The sequence below is a fragment of the Pseudopipra pipra genome, chromosome 7 (assembly GCF_036250125.1).
Source record: "Pseudopipra pipra isolate bDixPip1 chromosome 7, bDixPip1.hap1, whole genome shotgun sequence".
Taxonomy (NCBI): Eukaryota; Metazoa; Chordata; class Aves; order Passeriformes; family Pipridae; genus Pseudopipra; species Pseudopipra pipra.
In genome coordinates this window covers 22441668-22464584 of record NC_087555.1, presented here as the reverse complement: position 1 = coordinate 22464584, position 22917 = coordinate 22441668, and the positions used below count along the sequence as shown (strand labels likewise).

The 22917-nt window shown below is 35.9% G+C and overlaps 1 protein-coding gene across 13 annotated transcripts in view; it reads left to right on the top strand.

Annotated features, from left to right (window-relative positions):
• SLC4A10 (solute carrier family 4 member 10) overlaps positions 1–22917 on the top strand; it is a 152918-nt gene that overhangs the window by 48162 nt on the left and 81839 nt on the right. For 10 of the 13 annotated variants that reach the window (XR_010431981.1, XM_064661066.1, XM_064661065.1 and 7 more), the window contains exons 2-3: positions 8299–8380; positions 19220–19366. Coding sequence is in view for 12 of the 13 variants with exons in the window: in XM_064661066.1 (XP_064517136.1) it covers positions 8299–8380; positions 19220–19366 (229 nt within the window). In the remaining variant the exon portion in view is untranslated. Of the gene's footprint in view, positions 1–5345; positions 5536–8298; positions 8381–19219; positions 19367–22917 lie in introns of those variants that run through there. The other 3 variants (XM_064661064.1, XM_064661063.1, XM_064661056.1) reach the window with 2 other exon arrangements.

Below are 22917 nucleotides of genomic sequence, written 5' to 3'. Positions count from 1 at the left end.
TCACCTCTATAACTTCTAAGTATTTTATGTTGTAGTAAAAAAAAAAAAGAAGTAAAGGCAATAAAATCTCAGTCATGCAGATATGACCCTACTTCTACATCTACATAGCAGCAAGTAATGCTGTCTTTTATTTATTCAGAGGTCTGGCTGCAACTAGCAACTGAATAAAGATTAGCTTGCAAATCTGGCAGATGTGATAGGATAGAAGGAAAGGAAGAAGTTATGAGGCTGAAAAAACCTGAAAATGTTCAAAGGAACACAGAAGTGTAAGGTGATTGCGTTATTTAACAGTCCTGATAATTTTAGTCAAAGACATACAAAGCATGGTAAACTCAGCTGCAATTAATTGCAGGTGCTTAAAACAGGTACCAGAATCCAGAAAGAATATAACAGTTCATTATTTCATTATTGTTCTAATTATTTCATCCAATGCTCTAACAGGTTTATCAAGCCTTTTAGGTGGGAAGGTTCGTTGTTTGGTCTGTGTCCTGTCCTGTGTCATTGTCTGCATCCCCCCTGGCCCTGTTAGACAGAGAAAGTGGGGCACCTAGCCATTGCAACAAGTTAAGTTAGTATTTTGCCTTAATATTCTGTTTTATCTTATTTAAATAGAAATGTTGTCTTCATTTGGATAGGTGTATGGAGACTAAAGAGCTTATCATGTTTGCTTTGCAAATGTAAGGAATGTATTGTTTCTACCTAAAGTGGCATTTCTAAGATAGAAGATTCTTTATCAAATATTAAGGAAATATTTTGGTGATTATGCATTCATATATGCATCAGTTCATAGCTGCTGTATTGTGCATAATGATATATGACCAGCACAGGATGCTTCAATGCAGATAAACATAGGAATTTACAAGTATTAGTGAGCATTTAATTCTCTGTAAAACTGCTTTGTTTTATTCATGTGTATATTCTCCTTTTGTTTTGTCTCACTGAATCTATAGCAGTAGTATGTGCTTAGAGTTAATGTCTGCAATGATTATCTATGTTTATATGTTAAAAAAATTGTATTATTACATTAAAGATGTGTTCAGTCTCTGGTCAGTAGCAAAGCAGTTCTTTGGAGCCAGTGCTGATTAATGCATTTTTTAGCAGCATTGCAGAACTTGGTATTTCGTTATTGAGTCATGCTAAACATTATCTTGGCTTCTGCTATAAAAAGAGAAAAGAGAAAGAAAGAAGACACAGAAGGATGCTTTTATGCATATGACATGGAGCCCTGGGGAAGATGCAAATCTGAAATGAAAAGTAATTGCTTTTTACTTTGTTGCATAGCCTGAACTATGTAGAGCTGACCAAAAGGAATATGTGCTTTATGTTAACTAGTAGTGATTACTGCAAAAACAGTATCATTAAAGGGACACTTTTAAAAATAATTCTTCAGACCTTACAGAACAGACCTTATTGCATTATAAATATGTTTTGATGGGTCTTCCTTGATAGGTGGATAGAGGGGAAAAGGATGATAATGTAGCTAGTGGAATGGAAAAGCAATTATATTTCATCAGAAAGATAAAATTCACTGTATTTTGCACCTCAGAAGATTGCTAAATGTTGTTATATGTAATATAAGCAATTAAGCAGAATAACATTAAAAAAGGTTGTTTTTGTTTTTGTTTTTTTTTTTTTTACCCCTGTGCTTGTCTTCAAAAAGAGAAAAGAATTGTAGCATCTAAATTGTGGGTATACACATTTTGCATTAAATCAGTTTCTTGTGAGCATATCTGCTCAAGGACAGTTTAAAGGACAAGACTGAACATGGCAGTCACCAGTGATTTGCCTCCTACAACAGGGAGGCATCCATCTACATACAACAGCTTTTTAGCCATTTAGGTTAATTGTCTTTGCAAGATATTCCAATATGCACTTGGCAGCTCCTGAGTTTGAATAACTCAGTTTTCTATATCTTTAGTAATGTCGTCTTAATGCATTGTGAAGCTGAACTTGACCAAAATGACCTTAAGAATACAAATACTCTGTAATGGGTTTGTAAAATGAATACAACACAAAGCAGTAATGCTGAAATATCTTCAGATTGAAAAGGCAGTTGTGTGTGGTGTCTGGATAAATGTTTAGAAATTCATTATAGTCCATTTGAAAGGTGAATACCCGAGGTTTTTACCACTAACTTTATGATAATACATATAAACTGAAATGAATATATTAGAGTTCCATCTTTTAAGTATATGTAATTATTGGCAATATAAAATAACTAAATTATATATTTGTCGTGATTTAACCGGAGCCAGCAACCCAGCCCCATGCAACCACTTGCTCATGCCCCCACCAGTGGCACTGGGGAGAGAATCAGAATGGTAAAGGCTTTAAAATTCTTGGGTTGAGATAAAGACAGTTTAATAGGGAAAGCAAAAGCTGCACATACAAGCAAAGTAAAACAAGGAATTAATTCACTTCTTCCCATGGGCAGGTGTTCAGCCATCTCTAGGAGAGCGGGGCCCCATTATGGGTAGCAGTTACTGGGGAAGACAAATGCTGTCCCTCCAAAGGTCCCCCTCATTCCTCCTTCTTCCCCCCAGCTTTGTATACTGAGCATGATGTCATATGGTCTGCAATATCCCCGTGGATAGTTGGGGTCACCTCCCATGCACCCCTGATTTCCAGGCCAGCGTAGCAGTACAAAAGGCAGAAAAGGCCTTGGCTCTGTGTAAGCTCTACTCAGCAATAACAAAAACATCTCTGTATTATCACTCCTGTGTTCAGCCCAAATCCAAAACACAGCCCCATACCAGACACTGTAAAGAAAGTTAACTCTACCCCAACCAAGATCAGCACAATATTACAGCTTTATACTGTTTATAGGAAGGCAGTATTTAATATTTTATGCTGACAGCCATTCCTGAGTTCCAGATGGCATTTGAGAATTATGTAGGTTGTCTAATCATCAATAAGTGGCTTATACGGAAAAGTAATTAATGCCATGATTATTTGCTGTATGAGTCAGCAGGTGTGTCATGCATAATTTCTAGTGCATAAAAAATCAAAATGGCTTCTGTTCTGTTACATATTTTACAGAAAGGAAGATGCCAAAAAAAGAATCTTTTGGTTATGTTGTTATGATTTATGCTGTGGGTATATTACGAATGTAATTAAAAAGCGAAAGGATTTTATTTAAAGGCTTAAAAACTGTGAAAAAATTGCCTGGAATATTAATACTCTTTGTAGCTGGTTTTTGCATTGTATTTCAAAGGAAAGCAATCATCCAGTTTATTGAAAACACTGAACATATACAGGACAGTAAATAAAAGAAACCAGGTATGAGGGAAATTAGATAAAAAGAAAAATCAAGAAAAGAAATAATTTGTAGTTTTCCATGTAACATGAAAATTTCTGTGTTATACATTTTGACTTGTCTATTCAAAATATATATCAAAAATATCATATTAGTGGAGCAGAGTACCTACCAAGGGAAAGACAATGAGACATACTCATTGCAACCATTTAAAAATTTCCTGTTGTCTTAACAATTTCCCATTTCCTAATGTATATTTATTGTTATATTATTATTTCATTTACTGCCATGATCAGCACAGATGATCTTCAGTAAATGTTTGTCCAGTATTCAGGTGGCTTTTATAATTTGTGGAACAGCGTCTTTTAAGATAAGGTATTGGTTTTCCTGTTTTAGTAATACGTATAAAAACTGTATAGATAACTTCAAATTTATGTGTTGTCACCTGGACTTCAATCTACCTTCTTGTCATACAGAACATGAGGAATACGTCCTAATTACATCATCTGGAAATGTACTGAAGTTCTACAAGTGTATGTGTCTACGTTAGCACATACATATTTAAAAATGTGTGTCGTGCCTTTGTACAGATCCACCTTTGAAAACAGTTAATTTCCTTTTTCTTTCCACTCAGTCATCTCCAGTGTGATAAAAGCATAGACAGTTTATAAGAGCTGTAACTAAAAACACAGCAAAACATCTGTCATAAAATAATGCTTCTCAGCTTTTCTAAAAGTGTACATTAATTAAATTGATCTGAGGTGTGGAAGAACAGTGCACAGTTCTGGGAGGTGGCAGGTTAAGGATCAACCTCTTTGCAACATGTTGAGTTGTAGTTACGGCTGTATCACAGCTAAAGAGAGTCACTTTGAGAAGCTTTCCACGAGGTCATTTATACAGCTTTGGAATGTCTTGGGTAGTGAGCTTTATCAATACGTTGGTGGAAAGGGCACTTAAGGCATTTGTTTTTGGTTTCTAAGCCACGGGCCTTTTTATTCATTCTAACCAATACACTTAAAATTCTTGGCAATAGCTATAGCCTCACTTTATGCTCTGATAAGCAGGTTGTTGATCTAAGGGTTGAAAATTCATACTCGAGGACTCCTGGTGACCTTCTTCCTTTAGGACAGCTTAGTAAGAAGTATAAGTCAAATGTTTTTGAAGGTGGTTTATTTCTTTTTATTTTGTTCAACTTCAAATACATATTTCAGTGTAAGTACTGAAATATTTAAACATGGAATTGCACTGTGAAGGATGCAGAAGATGACTCTACTGTCTGCTTTTCTGTACTCACCACTGTGTTTAAACTTTTAGTATGAAGAGACGAAAATAGAACTGTATTTATAAGTGTCTTTCATTAAAATAGATTTTTCCTGTGAAATATGTGCAGCTGATGCTGCTGCATGGTGAACGTCATTTTGGCATTCATTTGGAAAACGTAAGAGGTGAAATCATGCACTGAGTAGACTTGCTGAGCCCTAGTCTATAAGGAGCTTGTGGTTTCCATGTAAAACCCTTGGCTTTTTCTTGCCCTTTTATCCCAGACACATTATTTCTTCTACTGTGTGTTTGCTGGTATTTTATTGCTTTAGGGAAATAATTTTGTGCCTAAATTTTATATATAAATATTGTATGATTACTGTATAGAACCATAAAATATTAACAAATATAATGAAAAGGGGAGTTAAATGTTAGATTGTTTATGACGAGTTTATTGCACTGTGATTATAGCTTTGCTGAAATGTAATTCCAGTGGCTTCTGTAGTGTTGCTCTTGAATTAGGCCAACTGAAAATGAGCCCACTATATTTATTCTCAATGTAAAGTTTGTCAAAGATGTGCAACGTAAAATGATTAGAAGGTATTAATATACATTTGTTTCATGTAAAAAAAAATTATGCCTAAATGTTTTTTATGAATTTGTTGTTTCCCATCATTATTTCTTCACATGGGTAAACTTTCTTAAATTGAATGACTTGGCACTTCTGTAGTGCTTTACGGTTCTGAAATGCTGTGTGAATATTAATTATGGCACAGAGCAGCCCAGTGAGGAAGGTAGATGAGTAAGTATTATTATCCCTATTTTACAGATGGGGAAGCTGAGGCACAGAGATTAAGTGACTTTCCCAAGGCCACACAGCAAGTCAGTGGCAGATCCAGGATTAGCGCTCGGGAACTTCCTGGATCCCTCTCCCATGCTTTAAGCAGTAGACCACAGTGTTCACGGGACTCAGCAAGCAACTCATTGCAATAATGGACAGTTCCAAGGACTTGTACCTGGTCAGTGTGTCCACACATTTGTTTGCAGACTGCTGCAATATGACAGTATGATTTGAATACTCTAGTCCTTGCAGATTTGTGTCCTGTGTAAAAACTTCTTACCTTCATCAGCTTCAAATGGGGTGAAAGGAAGAAGTGGTAGAATTCTGACATAAACGTGACATGGCAGTGAGAAGCATTTAGTTTTCATGCCTTATTCTGATCCTGCTGAAACTGATGGGCAAAACTGCACTGGATTCATGGTTTTGAGGATGTTAGTATGGAGTCTGGTTGGCATGAATTCTATCTTCCATGACTTTTACCGTTAGTCTTGCCTGTACTTTCAGTGTCAAACTCTCATTTGTTGCAGCATTTAAAAATAACAAGTTTGTAGTTTTCCAGACATTCTAATAAGAAGCAAAGCATTACCAACTGAAATTAAGTTTCCAGTCTCTAATCATCAGGAGAAAGTAGAGCGGATCTGCCGCTGTTTTTACTGGTATTTCAATAGTGCTTATCTTCCAATGAGGTTAAGACCTAATTGCACTAAACTACAAGTACCTTTCCCTCACCTCTCCCCTCCTCCAAGGGCGCAGTACAGGAATCACAGAAATTACCTCTAGAATAAATGCAGTGTAACTCTTGTACTGGTAGATGCAAGGTGGCTTTGATACTGCTCCCTGGGAAGCCAGTGTGTTCAGTGCAAGGCCTGTTTAATTGGACTTTGCTCAGAGTTTGACAAGTGAATTGGCAACAACACGATACTCCCAATTAAGCTGTTTTTCCTTGTAATATTAATGGAATAAACCCACTTCTGAGAATGAGACAAGGCTGAGACTTGCTGTGACATTACAGGAAAAGGAGGCAGGGAAGAGAAAGATTGCCAGAAGCCGAAAATTGAACACATGGGAAAGGAGAAGTCAAAGTGTATGAGCATATTTTGATAAATATTAATGAATTAATTTGTATTTAGTTTTCTTAGATAATCTGTAAAGGCTTTAAGCTGTCCAGCAATTTAGTATTTCCCCCATTGTAAATTTCCCCTAATATTGCTTCCAAATGTCCTTTTAAGCATCAAGTAAAATACTGATGCCGATGTCTTCTGCTAGAATAACACTACTTCTGATATGGCTGTAATACTTGGCCTTTGACATCCTGCCTAATCGTTTACCCAGGTGCATGGCATTGTGCCAGCATGACAAGCATGCCCAGTTATGTCTAACTGCTTTAAATTTCATTTTACTAAGATGATCAAATGCTTATTGCAAAGTTGCACTGCTGAGGTACATCTTAATAGGTTATTAACTAATTATAAAATATTAAAAGACAAGACTTTTTCAATAGAAGGCCTTCTCTTATTGTCACGTTTTAGTTACATACTATGGTTTGTGGAAAGCTCCAATAAAGACATGGTAATCTTGGTCTTCCTTTCTTTCTTTAACAGCCCAGATGCTTGGTGCTGACACATTCATAGGATTTTTCTGTGTAAGATAGCTACAGCATGACAGCTGTTTTTAAAAAAGAGAGGAGCTTGAAACAAAAACTCATATCCAGAATGTGCCATATGCAGCTGTAGATGTGAATCGTTTTGCCTGGGGCATCTGCTCTTTAAGGAGAGGTGCTCAGAGAATTTAATTTCTTCTTATTGCATTCTATATATAGATATATATTTATCACAAGCACTGGTATTCAAATCCCCTTGCTTCACGCTTCCATTAAGATACCAATTTTATATATTGAAATTAAGCCATACTAGTTCTAATATCACTTACTAAAAACCTTCCACTAATGACAAATAAATATATATTCATGATATAATAATTGATACTTTTGTATAATTCATCCTTTTTTTCTTAATAATAATTTAATGGAAACCACTCTAAATCATGTTGTGAAACACAGGCTGTATTTAGCAGCTAGATTTTTTCACAAGTGGTGATGTCAAACTCATAGTGAAGCAAATACTTTAGCACAGCATCCAGTGTCTTGTTGCTGAACTCCCCCCCAAAATTTCTCTATTTAGGGAAATGTGTTGCTTTTTTTTTTTCATGTCAGAAGTGCAAAATCACCAATTTTTGTAGCTTTTCTAGCCTGAGCATAATACACTAATGAATCACATAAGTGCTGTGGGATAAAATTAATCATGAAATAGGTGTTCCTCAGGAAGAAGAGCTTTTCTGTTTTCTGCTATTAGTGCGTGCTACCTACCTTTATAGTAAATTCAGCTTAGTGTTTGTAAAGAAAAGCAAGAGCTTTGCAATTCACCAGTAAGTGAAGCCAGTTGTTTTCATGGTGTTAATTTTATTTCTTACCAAAGTATTATTCTCTAGCTTTGCCAAAGTAAAAGGAGTGTTAGTGCTATAATTTGGGAATTCTGGACGTAGCTCAGAATCCTGGTCTAAAGACAAAAATATATGTGCAACCCCTTTCTTCAGGAGTACAAGAATAAAGCTGCCCAGGTCAGACATGTCTTCTCTCATCTCTTTCATTGTCCTATTGACTCATGGCTTTTTTAGTTCTCAGTAACCAGTGCTTACTCATCATCTTGCAGGTTTTAACAGTAGTTCTTCACATCAAAGTTAGCTGTAATCATAACTCAGTAAAACTGATGCATAAGAAATAGATTTTAATAACAAAAACAAAATTCTTCAAAACTTTTTAGTTCCTTAGTTGGAAGAGTCAGCAATTAAATATTAAAAGCATCTTTGTTTTATAGTACTGTACAATCTTGCCAATAGTTTCCGAATGAGAAGCAGCTTACCTGTCCTTTTTTCTGTTTTGCAGAGAAATGATGAAGAAGCTGTTGTGGATAGGGGTGGAACTCGCTCCATTTTAAAAACACATTTTGAAAAGGAAGATCTAGAAGGTGAGAGATGATTTTTCTGTGCTTTACACTACGTCTTTCTTCCAAAAGTACTGAAATGTAATTTTAATGTGTACGTTTATTGATTTGAGCAGGAATGCAAAGAGATGAAAGTAATCTCTTAATCAGTCTTGTAGTTTATTTTAAAAAGAGAAATGTTACTTTCTTCTCAAAGTGGTGTTCAGACACAGATTATGATGGAAGGTGTTTGCTAGTTTTCAGTGATCTGTAATCAAGTCCTGTAAATATGCGTGTGTGACTTTAGATAAGTCATTTTACCTTTAAGTTTCCAAGTATGTAGATGCAAGCAGGACTGCTGATTTAGTACTTAAAATGGCTTTTACATTTGCATTACAGTCTTTATGTAGTCAGCTAGCCACATCTTCAGCTGAAAAAAATCATTCTGGAGTGTCAGAGAGTAGACAAATACTTGATAATATAAACTGCAGAAACCACCTAACTTGACTATATAGAAGAAAGTGAGAAGCTGTGAGAACTGTCTTACGATATTGGCCTAATGATTTAGTTGCATTTCAGTTTGTTTAGTGGATCCCAAACTTACTCTCGTTACTACTGTACTTACATTCTTGTATTGAGTTGTGTGACACCTTTCCTAGTCATAGTTATTGGATGAGACTGAGTTTCTGTTGTGCATGTGATATCCCTTTCCTGAGATCACAACTTGCTGATTTTGTTAGCTTCTTGTAGTGGGACATGGAGGCTCTTGTCTTTGTCACACAGAACTTTGTGTCTTTGTCACATGAACTAGCCAAAAACAAATGCTAAAATCTGGGGTGTATTTGAACATGCTGCATCTGAAAAGTTACCTTCTTCAGGTCTAAAGAGAGGTGTCTCCATCTGTGCATAAACCTGAGCTTTCTAAATGCCTACCCTTGATTACTTCATCATTATCATCATCATCATCATCATCATCATCATCATCATCATCATCATCATCATCATCATCATGATGTTTTTTTTTTTCCTTTTCTCTCCATCTCTATGAATTTTGTGTTCTCTGCTGCATGATGGCCATATTGATGATTTCATGGAAATGCCGTGTTACACAGCAACTCTCTGTTACTGCTTCCTTAAGCAGTGCCTCAAAAAGCAAATGTAGCTACATTTTGAAAGGTTCCTGGCTGTGTCCGTATGAGGTAATCTCTCACAGAAGGGTGGAAAATGTCATGCAGTGTATGACATGTATGAGGTAGGTAGCTCTCTGCTCAGTCTGGGGAAAGTCTGAGCATGTGCAAGGATAGATCTCGGGTAAGATGTTTCCAGGGTGACGTTTGGAATTTTGGTGTCTCCAAAGGTTAAGTGTCTACCAGTGGGTCAGGCTGGCAATGACAGTTTTGGATTTAGGCAGACAAGCTCTGTTTTTGAATCTCACATTTAATCTTTTCTGGTCTTCAGTCCCTTAATCACATCCTTGAACAAAGTGAGAGCATTGTATCTGGTGTCCTTGGAGAAACACCCAATAAGAGAATGCAGGCTCCCTGTCTTCCTTTCTCCATGAAACTGATGCACAGAGCTTTTTGTGCCTTGAGTCTACCCACAAAAACGTCCTTTTGCTAAGTCATTTTATTGATGATGGTAAGGTGGCATTTTAGAAATAGACAGCTTTCTGGGGAGTGACGTGTTTAAGCTCAGTCACATGAGTAGACTCAAGCATTAAGGCAGTCAGAATTATAATGATGTTCCACGTGTGACTACATGGAACTTAATTTAAGAACTGTATTTAATTACTGTTTTTCCTCATCATCCTCCTGTGAAATATCAGTGAAAATATTATTTAAAAAATCTGCTTCTAGGATGTTATCCATGGACCTTGGAACATGGCAGTGACACCCCAACAATTTTTCCATCAATTTAAATTGTTTAGAACATTGAAAAATTCTATAGTTAGCCAGTGAATCTGCTTTTATTAAAAATAAAATCAGCACTGCTTCACGTGTTCCAGGAAAACAATTTTTCAGTGTGGAATCAATCCTTCATAATGCAGTTAGCTTTCTCAGATAAATTTCAGGTCCGCTTTAAGTTCAGATTGGTAGGTCTTTAAATATATAATCACTACATTCAAAAATACCAATTGACATAAAAAGTTTTGAAGAGATTGCAAATTTTAATATCCAGTTGCTGTTAATAGCGTGTCCATTTGTTTTCCAGTACATCTAGGCCTTTTTCCATCTGGAAACAGTGACTTACAAATATCTGCCTTATTCACTGTACATCGTGTTGGGTTCTGATGAAAAACTTACCTTTTCCTAATGACATAACAACTATAAAATATTAAATTATCAGGTGGCAATTGCATAGCTTAGAAAAATCATATAATTAGACTATTAATATGTATTATGTAATTATCTTTTTGACAGACATTTAATTTAGTTTATGTTTTAAAAATGTAAATAGCTAGTTACTGAATATTCTGGGAAAGACTAGTTTTGCTGGGGTTTAAGTTTCAATAGCAGCATGTAAGCAACATTAAAAAAATTGCAATTTATATGAAGAACTAAAGGTTGTTTAAATCTGAAAATCAGTATTCAATTTCTTCTTATTAAATCTTAAAATTGTAAGTATTTTGCTTTTTTTAAATTTTACACTATCAACATTTAAATGTTAGAAATACTGATTTAAATGTGTACTACTGAAATTTCTTGGCCCAGCAAATATTTGGATTTGCATATTTTGGGCAACCATTTTGCAAGTATATTGCAAGTACATTTCTTACTGAAAGCATGAAGATATCATGGTGATTAATGCTGTCTGCAAAAACAGCCACAAGAACAGAATTTTGCCTCAGTTTCCCTTAGATCAATGTTTTCCTTCCCTGAGCAGTATATAAAAATCTGGGGAGATAAGACAGGAACTGCAGAACTTATGGGAACAGAAGAGGTGTGGTGCTCACCTTTGCGCCAGTGATGATCCTTGCAGTAAGTACTGCAAATAGTATCTTTTCACTTAAGCTTTGTAGCGCTTCAGAGGTAAATTGTTTGCAGAGTTTTGGCATTCAAATTTTCAGCATGAATGATTTTTCCACGTAATTAATTTTTCCTGAGTTGCAAGGTCAGGATCAGTCACTAATATTGAATAGGTCATTTGTCTGACTGTTGTGTTAATGGAGGGACAGGAAAGCATTTCTAATAGCAAAACAAGAAGCTTATCTCCCCTGGTTATAGTCACGTATTTTGCATGTTATCTTTCAATGTGTATAGAGACAAAATTCCTACTGAAATAAATATGCTCTTATTTTTATCAGTAGTGGAATTCCTAAATGAGAATTGGACACTGATTCTGAATACTAAAGTACTTAATTGCAAAAGGACAGGTTGTACATTTACCTGTACTGTGAGCAGGTAGGCAAGTTTTCATGAACAGGTGTGCACATCAGCTTACTCTGTGTTGTTGTCTCTGGCTGTGTGCCATTGCTTCAATGTATATTCAGTAAAAGCAGTTTTCTGTCAAAATGAATATATGTACTTTTTATCTCATAGGTAAATAATATTTGGATTGCTCTATATGTGTCTGGAGAGCTCAGATTCTGTCAGGTCATGTGCTGAGACTTTTGGACTATATAGATATGCAAAGGGGTTGACACTAAATGCATTCTGAGGTCTTTTCCTTATGCCCACCATATTAGCTGAGTAGGAAAATGACTGTTCTAGGGCTGTCCTTGATGGAGGTGGTCAACTGCAGATCATGGATTTTTGTGGCAGGATTTCAGAGCTGCTGTGGGTATTACTGTGGCCTGATTTGAGAAGCAGCTTCAACAGTGAGATGGCTAGAGATGGGATTGTTAGATGGAGGTCAAGCATGACTCAGGAGTGAATTCTGTCTCTGTTGGAGAAAATTGCAAAATAGTAATTGATTCGGTCAAGATTTTGCTTAAGCTTGTTGTGTTTCATACATTTAATCTGCCTAAGTGGTGTGAGAAAAATTTGTCTCATGGGAAATCAAGTTTGCTGTCTTTCATGTCTCTCAGGACACCTAAATCACTGTATCCAGCAGATGAATCACTGTACATCTGAATATGCATTCTGACACTTCTGACAAAATTCTGATTACATGGATTGCTTACTGAAAGTCAAAAAAACCTGCAAGCTAAATTAGAATATAAACATCATTAGTGCAACACAGAATATGGTCCAGAAGCTGAGGCTTTAAAATTAATAAACCAAAAATTATTTTGAAACGTAGTAGAGATGTTTTGTATTTAACAACATGTATGAAGATCAATTCTGATAGTAGATGTCCTGCTGATCAAAAAAAGGTGAAATATTTAATAATTACTTATAAAGAATAATTAAATATTATCAATTAAATTGATAATTAAATTATTATTTAATAATAATTAAATAATGTTTAATTAATAATGTTTAATTTCCAAAGCTGTTATAGTAGTAATTATTACTTTTTAGATTTGTTCTGGCTTGTGACAATAATTTGAAAATTATTTTCATGAAATTTTGATTAAATACAGTTAGGATTAATATGTAAAAAACTCATTGTTATTGAACTCTAATCTCCATATATTACTTAGTAAAAATCAGAGTGGCTGCAGATATCTAAGTAGGCTTTTATTCTCAGAGACTGGACATTTTTTGTAGAAATAACATCATAGTAGACCTGTCTGCCACTGACATTATTTACCTGAAAATTAGTAGGACCTAGCAGCTCATAGAAGTGAAAGAACATAAATTTTACTAACCTGCTAGCCTTGATTCACCCATGCCCCCATGCAGAAGTGAGTCAGATATGAGTTCTGCTTGGTGACAGGGACATCGACCAAGATCTCCCTTCCCTTTGGCTCCCAGGATATTACAGCCTTTTGCAAATAATTCGTAGCTGTGTCAGTAAAGATCCTCTGCTCCAAGATTCCTTGCCTCTGCTTCCCTTGGGTGCCCTCTTCATCCTGATGTTCACTCTGACCTAGCTCATGCTCCTTGCAGCATTAGGCTTGGAGTGGTATAATATAAGCTGTGGAAGTAGAGTTGCAGAGTTTCAGCTTGGTCTGTGTTTGTACTGTTGGCTTTACAAGTACAGAATTCTTTCATTTTGTTGCCTACCAGGTATTAAGTACTCGAGTTTGTGCAATTTGTGATTTCTAGGACACATCTTTCTTTAGTGCCTCTCATCTAGTTTTGTTTCCTTTTTTCCTATGTAGTTCAGTATTCCTTGACATCTCACTTTTCTCCTGAGCTGTTCTTGCACTCTTGTCTTGGCAGTCACCTTGGTCCCTTTGTGTGGGTCTCTTGTCCCTTCCCAGGAGGTTCTCTGTTTGTGGGAAGGTGGTTCACCTTGAAGGTTATGTTCACAAAATCTATTTGAAAGTTCAGTTGAAGAGTAATGAAGTAATGAAAGCAAACAGGTATCACGGTGTTGGTTGAACACCACAGTCTTTTGTTGATCATAAGCTGTGCTTGTGAAGTTTGACTTTGCTCTGAGCTTCACAGACAGGAAGTGTTTTCCATATTTTTAGGGACTAATATTTCCAAATATTTCACCTTGTGAAGTCCTGAGAGATGAAACTGACATAAACCAATTTGCCATTATTGGTAAAAGCTGCAAAATTGCAGCATCAGAGGACAGAAACATTCCATTTTTAACATATAGTTGTACTAGTACCGAGTTTGCTTTTTTTTTTTTTTTTTTTTGCTTGTTGCTAATTTAGAAATGTAGGTCAAATTTTTCCCTTCAATAACCACAGCTTCACTTTCCACCAGTGGAAAGAGCTTATGTGTCTGAGCAGGTTCTTTTACATTCTGTGTCTGCTGACTTTTTTTCTTTTGTCTGGCAAGGTCTGAGACCTTATAGGACCATTCGCACACCACCTCTGTACTCCTCTGGGGAAATGTAGGAAAATTGGTAGTGAACATAAGTGCTGTTATAAAGACTTTTTAGCCCAGCCACAACCTGGAAAAGTCTTCTTGTTAAGAGGCAGTATTTGCTGGGAGAGAAGTGATTGATTGTGGCTCTTTAAAAGATCCCTAACTTAAATGACTTCAGTGAAATGCTCTTATCCTCCATGTTCAATATGTTCTTAATGCTGTCTTGGGCCAGGGATATTGTTTTATTTTTTTTCTATATAATTTCTGTTGTAATCTACCCTAGAACAAAATTGTGAAAGTTTTCTTGTCAGTTCCTCCAAATTTTAGCGTGGCAAAAAGGTGAAAAATGTCTATTGGGCAAACCATAACTGCAAACAGCAATGTAAACTGTTGATTTAGGAAGGATTGCTTTTGTCCTTTCTGCTTTCTCTTCAGCTTTGCCTCCCTGCTGCACTACAATAATGAATCATGAGTCATGTACTCTCTACTCCTACACAATTCACCATAATCACTTTTTCTCCTATAAGGAAGAAGGCAATTTTTTTAACTCTACATGGACTGCTGGTTTTCTGTCTCTACCTCACTGTTCATTTTTGAGAGGATGGAAAATTGCATTTGGGTCAGCTCTAGCTGGTAATACATAAAAGAGGCTTCAAGGCACTGAGTCATTTTTTATACAGTAGCAACCAGCTTGACTGGTTCACTAAGGAGCTCCTAAAGGACCCACTTGAGTCCCACATGCCTGGTCTAACATGGAGGCCCGAAAGAATTTCCATGCTGAAAGAGGTTTACTCCTCTCCGTGGTTTATGTTATGTTTAATTTATGTTACTATTTTAAAAATCAGAATTAATTTAGATACTTGAGCTGTAGGATTTATCTGGTCTTCCTGAGCTTTTTCAGCTAACCTTACACTAGCATCAATAGTGTTTTGTCGTAGAAAGGCTATGACTGTTCTTGCAAAAACACGCTCTGAACTCAAATGTTGATTTATTCCAGATGTGTTGCTTGGAAAGCTAAACACGAACACATGCATAAATATTTTCAGCATTAGAATTTAGGAGCAAATAATTTTTAAAAACAGAACCTCTGAGAAAAGACAGTAATACACAAAGATTATTTACAATCTGAAAGCTTATTAAAGAAATGCAATGCACTGAATTGATCTGCTCTGCAATGTTGCCATTATACAACAGTATACATGTACTGTTAAATTGTATAAAGATTGTTTTTTAAAAAAGGCCATTCTGAATCAAATTGCACATAGCTGGGTAACAGAATATAAATTTAGTTCAAATCTATGCATTATTATTGTAGCATAAGGAGCTTGTGGTTTACCTTCAACGCATTAAAACACTCCTTGAGTTTAAGTATTTTAAGGATTAAAGAAACAATGACCCTTGTTATAAAGTATTCTTTTTAATGTTTACAGGATTACATTAAATCCAAATTATATTATTAAATATTTAAAACGGATCCTGTTAATTATAATTAATTTTGAGACAGATGAAAGTACATACAACCATATGTAAAAATCAGGATTTCCCCAAAACTTTTGAAGAGAAAATGTATTGTGCTGTAAATATCTTCAGTTTGTGGAGGTATGAATTCATTGCCCTAGAAAAGACAGATTTGAAATATACATTATTAATATGAATACGTCTTGCAGAGACATTTCTCAGAATAAAATCTAAGTAGAAGGGTTGTTTGGGGTTGCTGTGTTCCAAAGAAGAAATTATTCCTTACACCTAAATTTATTTTAAGAACCCAATAGCAAAAACCATCTAAAAAGGCAAGCTCCGAATAGCAAGCATTTTCTACATATCCCTTGAAAATGACAGAGGTAGCATCTAGAAATGGTTTTTAGAACCTGACATTCTGGGTCTTTATAAACAGCTTATCCTAGCCATCTATCTTATGCATTAAATAAATGGAAAGAAAAAAGAAATCTAGTGGGATCTCTAAAGCTCTGAAAACACATACCCCGTTATAACTGATGGTGCCTGATGACTTGACTTAGGTACTTCTGGAAATCCCCTTACAATTATTTGAGTGGATGTGACATTTCAAGGAAAAATGGAGATGGATAGAAAGTATTTGTAAATGTTTCTCTTAATTTAGTGGAATTAAGATATTTTTAATGGAATGCTAGGAGTACAGATATTTTTGCCCCAGTGCCTCACATTCTTCCAAACACAATTTTAACATAGTAAATACACTCCTTTTGTAGGAAGAACACCCTGTTATGCTCACCTCTTAATTCATGTCTAAATTCTGTGTGAGCTGGGCACTGTGGAATCGTATGGCAGAGCAGAATTATTTTACAATATTTAAGCAATATTCAGTAATTTTTAGTTGGCATCCTAATGAAGTAAATAATAAAACACACATAAAAGTTCTTAAAGATAAATGAAATAAGTGCCCTTATACAATTAGTTATAAACTATAAGGCTATCCTGGATAGTGGATATCCTGTTGGATATTGACTCCACCCAATTACAGATGCTCTTTTTTTGGAAACTTTAGTCAGTTTTACTGAGATCTGCCGTGCTCTGATTTGGAGACTGCAGGGCAGCCTTGTGATTGGCATTCTGGCCTTCGGAAATTTACAGAGCTTGCTGGAAACTCTTATTTAAAAATGGCATGGACACCTTGTACAAGAAAAGTGTACATTGCATTCTGGGCTCTAGTTCATGATATCTATCATCAAAAGGTTACTCGAAGTAAGGTAATGAAATCATTGGATTTCTTTTATATTTCCTCTTTCCCCCCCTCCAATCATTCATTGTCATTTTGTCAGCTATTTAGAATTCATTACTGTTTCTTTTGTTCCCAGCAGGTCTTTTTTTGCTCCACAGTTGTGCTCTTTTCATAAACCAGAACTTCTCATCTCTCAGATTTTTTGCTTTTTGCTCTATCCCTGTTTTCTAGGAAACTATTGCTTTTCCCCTGTCAGTTTCTTTTCCTCTTATTTGACTGAACCTTGTTACAAGGACTGAGATTCCTCCCTGCATTTATTGAAACTATGCCTTGGTAGGACTGTTGGTCTCAGAAGGTTCACACAGAGAGAGTGAAATCCATTTTGATTTTTCCTGGTTATCTATTTCAATTTCCAGGTTCCTGTTTTCTTTTCAGTGTGCACTGATTGTGAAAATAGTTGTGACATTCAGACAAGCACACACAAATGTTCTGGCACTGTTTCCCAGTTTACTGAATAAAAAACAATCTGGACTCAAGTCCTGGTTTCAGCCCTGGAAATTAATTGAAATGTGAGTCTCAATGTGCATTTCCTGATGCAGGTACAATCTGATCATTGAAGTGGCACAAAACCAGGATAAGCATGCCTGCTTCTATCACAAAGCAGCAGGAATTTATTAAGTTACTAAATTATAAAAGCGATCTATTTGTACTTCTGGAAGTTACTGAAGTCTTAGGAAGAGTAATCTCGTGCCTTTAAAAATGTTTTTTTGGTTTTTTTCTCCTGAAGGAATGGGACAAGGAAGCGTTAAGTACTACATTACTGCTGTCCTTCCGTATCTTTTTAATGAATTCTTTTTACTTAATGCATTTTTCCTTGTTTCATGCCCCACTGATTGCAATGCATTTGAAATACACCAAAGGCAGCAGTTCTCTTTAAGTAATTTCTTGGGTTAAATGTAATAAGCAAGAAGAAAGAGGTATTTAATAAATAAATAAATACATAATTTTCAACTTGTGGCCATTGCTTTAGAAAAATCTCCCGACTCTACAAGAATAGTCTCTCAAAAATCAATGCCTCTACTTTCTAGTCTTCTCTACATGGATCAAAGTTGAGAAAGTAATTAGTGTGGTGTCCAGAGTCTTTTCTCCATATTTTTTAGCTCTGCCTCTGTGTAGAGTTTCTGTCAGCCTTGAATTTCTTTGATGTTTTGTGACACGCGCTGCCTTGCTGTGTTTTCTGTCCCCACTTGAGTCTCCATAGGATTAAAGATCATGTGCTACCTTAGCTTAATGTTCTTGAGCCTTTTCAGATGATTGACATTGCTGAATGATTACAGCAAAGCAGCAATTATCCATGAGCTGTGTTATGTTCATTTCAAGGAGAACATAAATGTTGTTTGAGATGAGTAATCTGGACTATGTCTTTCTGCTGAGTAAACATAGGAGACCTGCCTGTAGTGAGTCACGATTCGTTTCCCATTTATTCCATTTTGTGGTTCTTTCTGCAGACTTGTGCTGTGCTCTCCCCCTTCTAAATGCTTTACTGTGCTCTGATCCTGTTAGCCCACATAGCTAAGAGAGCTAAATCTTTTGGGCTTGATAGCAACATAAAATTTCTCAGGCTTGAAGGCAGCAGGCATGCAATGTGTACCTTCTTATATATTAAAAGAAAAAAAAATAGAAGAAATGAAAGCACCCTAAGCTACCGGCAATGTGTTTATGATGTGAGCACATAAAATTATATAGGTGCAGTCTAGCTGCATATGTAAGTGCAGTCGAGCTTACATAGTATTTTATTGGGTTTTTTTAGTCTCTCTCTCTTTTTTTTTTTCATTTTCCCTTCAATGAATTTCCCACAAGAATTCTGTCAAGGTTTTGGCTCATAAATAGAAATGAGTTTGGTAAAGTTCGTGTACACACAAAGCAAACAGCAACTTTACCAAATGTTCAATCCAAAGAGATCCATGTGTCTCTTCATGTTACTGTTCTGGAAGACATTTTACAGAACACCTGTCTGGTTTTAATGAAAGTTCACACACAGAGATGCAAATTTGAAGGAAAAATATATAAATCTGGCACTGCATCTTAAGAACTTTGGTACTGAGATTTTGTTCTGTGTCAGAGGGTTGTATATCTGTGATGCTCAATCATCAGTATTGTAATCAATATTATTCTGACTATTAATATTAGAATAATCCATATGATATAATTACAGAATTATAATAATTATTATACCATTAATGCTATTACAGTTAGTAATATTGTTATGTTGCCATGGCCCCTTTTTAAAAGGTACCTTTCTTTTACTTACAGGCCATCGAACATTGTTCATTGGAGTTCATGTGCCACTGGGTGGAAGAAAAAGTCACCGGCGCCATCGGCACCGTGGACATAAACACAGAAAGAGAGACAGAGAGCGAGATTCAGGATTAGAAGATGGGAGAGAATCTCCTTCTTTTGGTAAGACAAATTTTATGTTTGGATAGGTCTTTTAAAAATAAACATCAGTATGATTATACGTATGTCCTGTTACCAGTTGGATGTGATTAGGTTTTGGGGAATCCACCAGAACCTCTCAGTCTCTGCAGACGATTCATTCCTTTGAGCAAATCCACTGAAGGGCAGCAGCTGGTGGCTGTCAATACATGAGAAATCTCAGTAATTTCTAGCACTAAAGGAGCACTATAGGAGACTGTCTGTAAGTGACCGTGGATAGGTAGATGGCCACCACCACTGAAAGGGTAAGCACTTCATGGCACCAGCTGCCCTCAGTGAAGGCTCTGGAGTATTTGCCCCTAAAACATAACATAGAGGAGTTGTGGTTCTTTACAATTAGTTTTGTAATAATGTTAATGTTACTGAGCCTGCAGCATTTTATCAGATTCAAACTGTGATCTAGATTGTGTTTGCCTTTTTCCTTACATGACACTGTAAATGTGCCATTGTGAAATGTGTCTTCTAACTGAGGACTTGAGAGGAAACAGGAAAAATACCCTTCAATAAACGAACCTAATATTAAACTCTTAAAATTCTCAAAATTTTAAATTAAAAAACATTACAGAGAACAGAAAAAGGTAGCCCTTAATAAATGAGTCAAGCTTTGTCTTGAAACACATGAGAATATTATTTGCTGTTCAAAAATAAAAAGTTCATGTGCTGAAATGTCCAGGGCTGTAGTAAGTGTTGAAAATATAATGGAAGCATGTATAAAACCAGTTTGCTAGCGTGTTTTTAAATCATTAAGGAAATGTGCCAATGTAATTCCAGGTTACAGACTAGTAATTAAAAGAGTTTCTTTAAACCAGAAATTTGTGTTACATATGTAGAAAGCTTTCAAGCAAGTATAAGTGCTGATGGTTAGAGCATGAAATACTCAAATCTTGCACAATGGTTTATTATTTTGAGAATAAAAGTCAAGACTTTTTCAAACTTAGCAGATATGAGTTATGTTTTGAAGACTAAATAGTGAAGAAAAAATTGGCTGTGGGGGTCCTGTCTGGAATGGATTTCAAATGTACGAGGACCCAATACTACTTTGAAACCAGTTTCTTGGAAAACAACAAAGTTCATAAATTATTAAAATAGTTTTCAAAAAGAATATGCATATATACATATAAAGTCAGATTAAAAAGAAACAATTGAAAGTTACATTAGCCAAGAAGTGAGATATCTTGAACTATGAAGCAGTGTCTTCTGTTGAGTCATCTGGTTTTATTTAAGTGCCAGTATGTGACACATTCTGGCTGAGAATTTAGCTCTGTTCTTTCAACTTCTGGAGACCTAGGCTTGTGTCCTTCTTAATGTCAAAAGTAAAAAAGAAAAAAATAAAAAAGAAATTACCTGTCTGAATCTGTCCTTAATAGTCTTTGGGAGTTGTGCATACAATAAAATGCGGTGTTCAGCACTATTCTGTGTTAAGTGTATATCAGCCTATGTTCAAAGGATCTCTGAAGTGGAGCACCAGTAATATGAAAAAAGATAGTTTTGAAGCGCATTTGTAACTTCGTGTTCGGTGCACTTGTCCTGAGGTGAACTTCATGAAAACAACTACAGGTCTGCAGTTTTATAAGTCACATTTTCACTTGTAAAGGTATTATAATTACCAGTTAAGGGATGTGTGTAAGTTTTGTCACCTGACGGATAAGTTATAGTCTAGAAACATGCAAGTCTTTTCTGGATTCAGAATGCTGAAGATACTCTTCAAAGTGCTTGGTTGATAACAATTGAAAGAATCCAAAGACAGAACTACAGGTCTGGAATTATCCAAAATTTTCACCCTGAATCAATATCTAAATAGTAAAATTTGAGGGGTTTTCCCCTCGTCTATCTGACTCCTGGAACTTTGGCCAGTGAACCAGACTTTGACCGAGCCTTGGCATCTGTCCATCCAGGCAGAAATGTGACATTATATAGACAAGAGTGAAAGAGATTTGCTTAATGAAGGCAAATCCTAAAATTCTGCAGTGATGGTGGAGTTATATACAGATCTGGCAGACAAAATAATACAGAGATTAATCTTAGTGTATATTCACATCCTTGCTTTTGCTATGATTTTTCCTTATAGGAGTTTCAGGCAGGTTGTTGTGCTGCCTGGGGACAAGCTTTGCCTTTAGAGAGAATATAAACATAGGTTTTTTTATCCTTTATTTGCATAGAGAGAAAAACAGATACTTCCCACACTAAATCTGAATCCACTAAACCTCAGTAATGCTTCTTAGCTCTCATTCCCCATGACCACAAGGTTATAACAGTAACCAGAGGCTGAAGAAAGTTTGAAGAAAGACAAATGCACTTCCTTCTCTTGAAGCATAACTCAATGTGCTTCAAGATGAGGGACTGTATTACCTAAGAGAGTAGATCCAAACTAGTCCCTTAATTTATGAAGCATTTGCATTTAATTGAGCACCTAGAATTGCTTAGCTCCATCTCTCTATAGACACCTTTTAATGCATCTCTGCTGAATAGGAGAAGGCTGTATGCTGGGGAACTGGAAGGGAGGAGGGGAAAGAAAAAAACGTTTTGATGAGCAGGTGCAAGAAGAAAGATAGAGGAAATAAGCACTGTGAGACCAACTGATAGAAAGCAGTGCTTTGAAGTAAGTCAGAAAAATACACAAGGATTTTTATGATACAAGAGAATAAATTAGCAGTGTTTTGAAGCATTGAAGTATGAAAGGAGTATAATAAAAGCAAAAGATGCAACAACTGAATAACAGAGATTCTGGAACAAGTAAAGACCTGAAATATTCAGACATGAAGTGCTCCAGACTGCTCCATTAACCAAGCATGGGATAAAGCATTACTTTTTGTCACAATTTTTAACTGTGCAATTTATAACTTAATCTGTTTAGTACCATCAGGTGCAGATCTTGCTCTGCTCTCACTGCTTCAGGGAGCTGTACAGTGCACGATGTGCTGTGGGGCTGTGCAGGCTCCATGCAGAGTGGACAGGTGCCACAGGGATAATATCCAGTAAAAAACAATTTCTTAAACTGTTTTCTTTGTATCAACATGTCTAGAAAACACCTGTAGTCAATGTAATGCCAATAGCTGTAAGCTTTCTCATAATTCCTTTGAATCCTGGCTGGGAAATCCGTAGCAGCTACTTTTCGAGGGAAGGTTTCTGAAGAATAGATTTTTTACAACATTCTGACATCAGCTCATAAGCTTTTTTTTTTTTAATCTCCTACTATTACTTTTCAAAAATAACGCAAATGTTCTCAGTGTGCAGATTCAGAGATAACTCCAGAGTAGACAAATAATATGTAGAATATGTAGTTAGTGAAATAAAAAAAGAGTCCTTCCCTTTGGAGGCAAAGATCAGTTACTCAGGTATGGGTTTTGTTTTCCCTACACCTGATTCTCACTGTCTATCTGTTGTCTCTTGGTGACATGAGGTTCTAAAAGGTGTTTCTGTTTTGCCATAATGAGGTGCCTGTGAATTGCACAATTTGCAGATTAAATGGCTTGCTTGTGTAGAGGCTTTTTTTGGGTAGTAAAAATTGTAAGTGA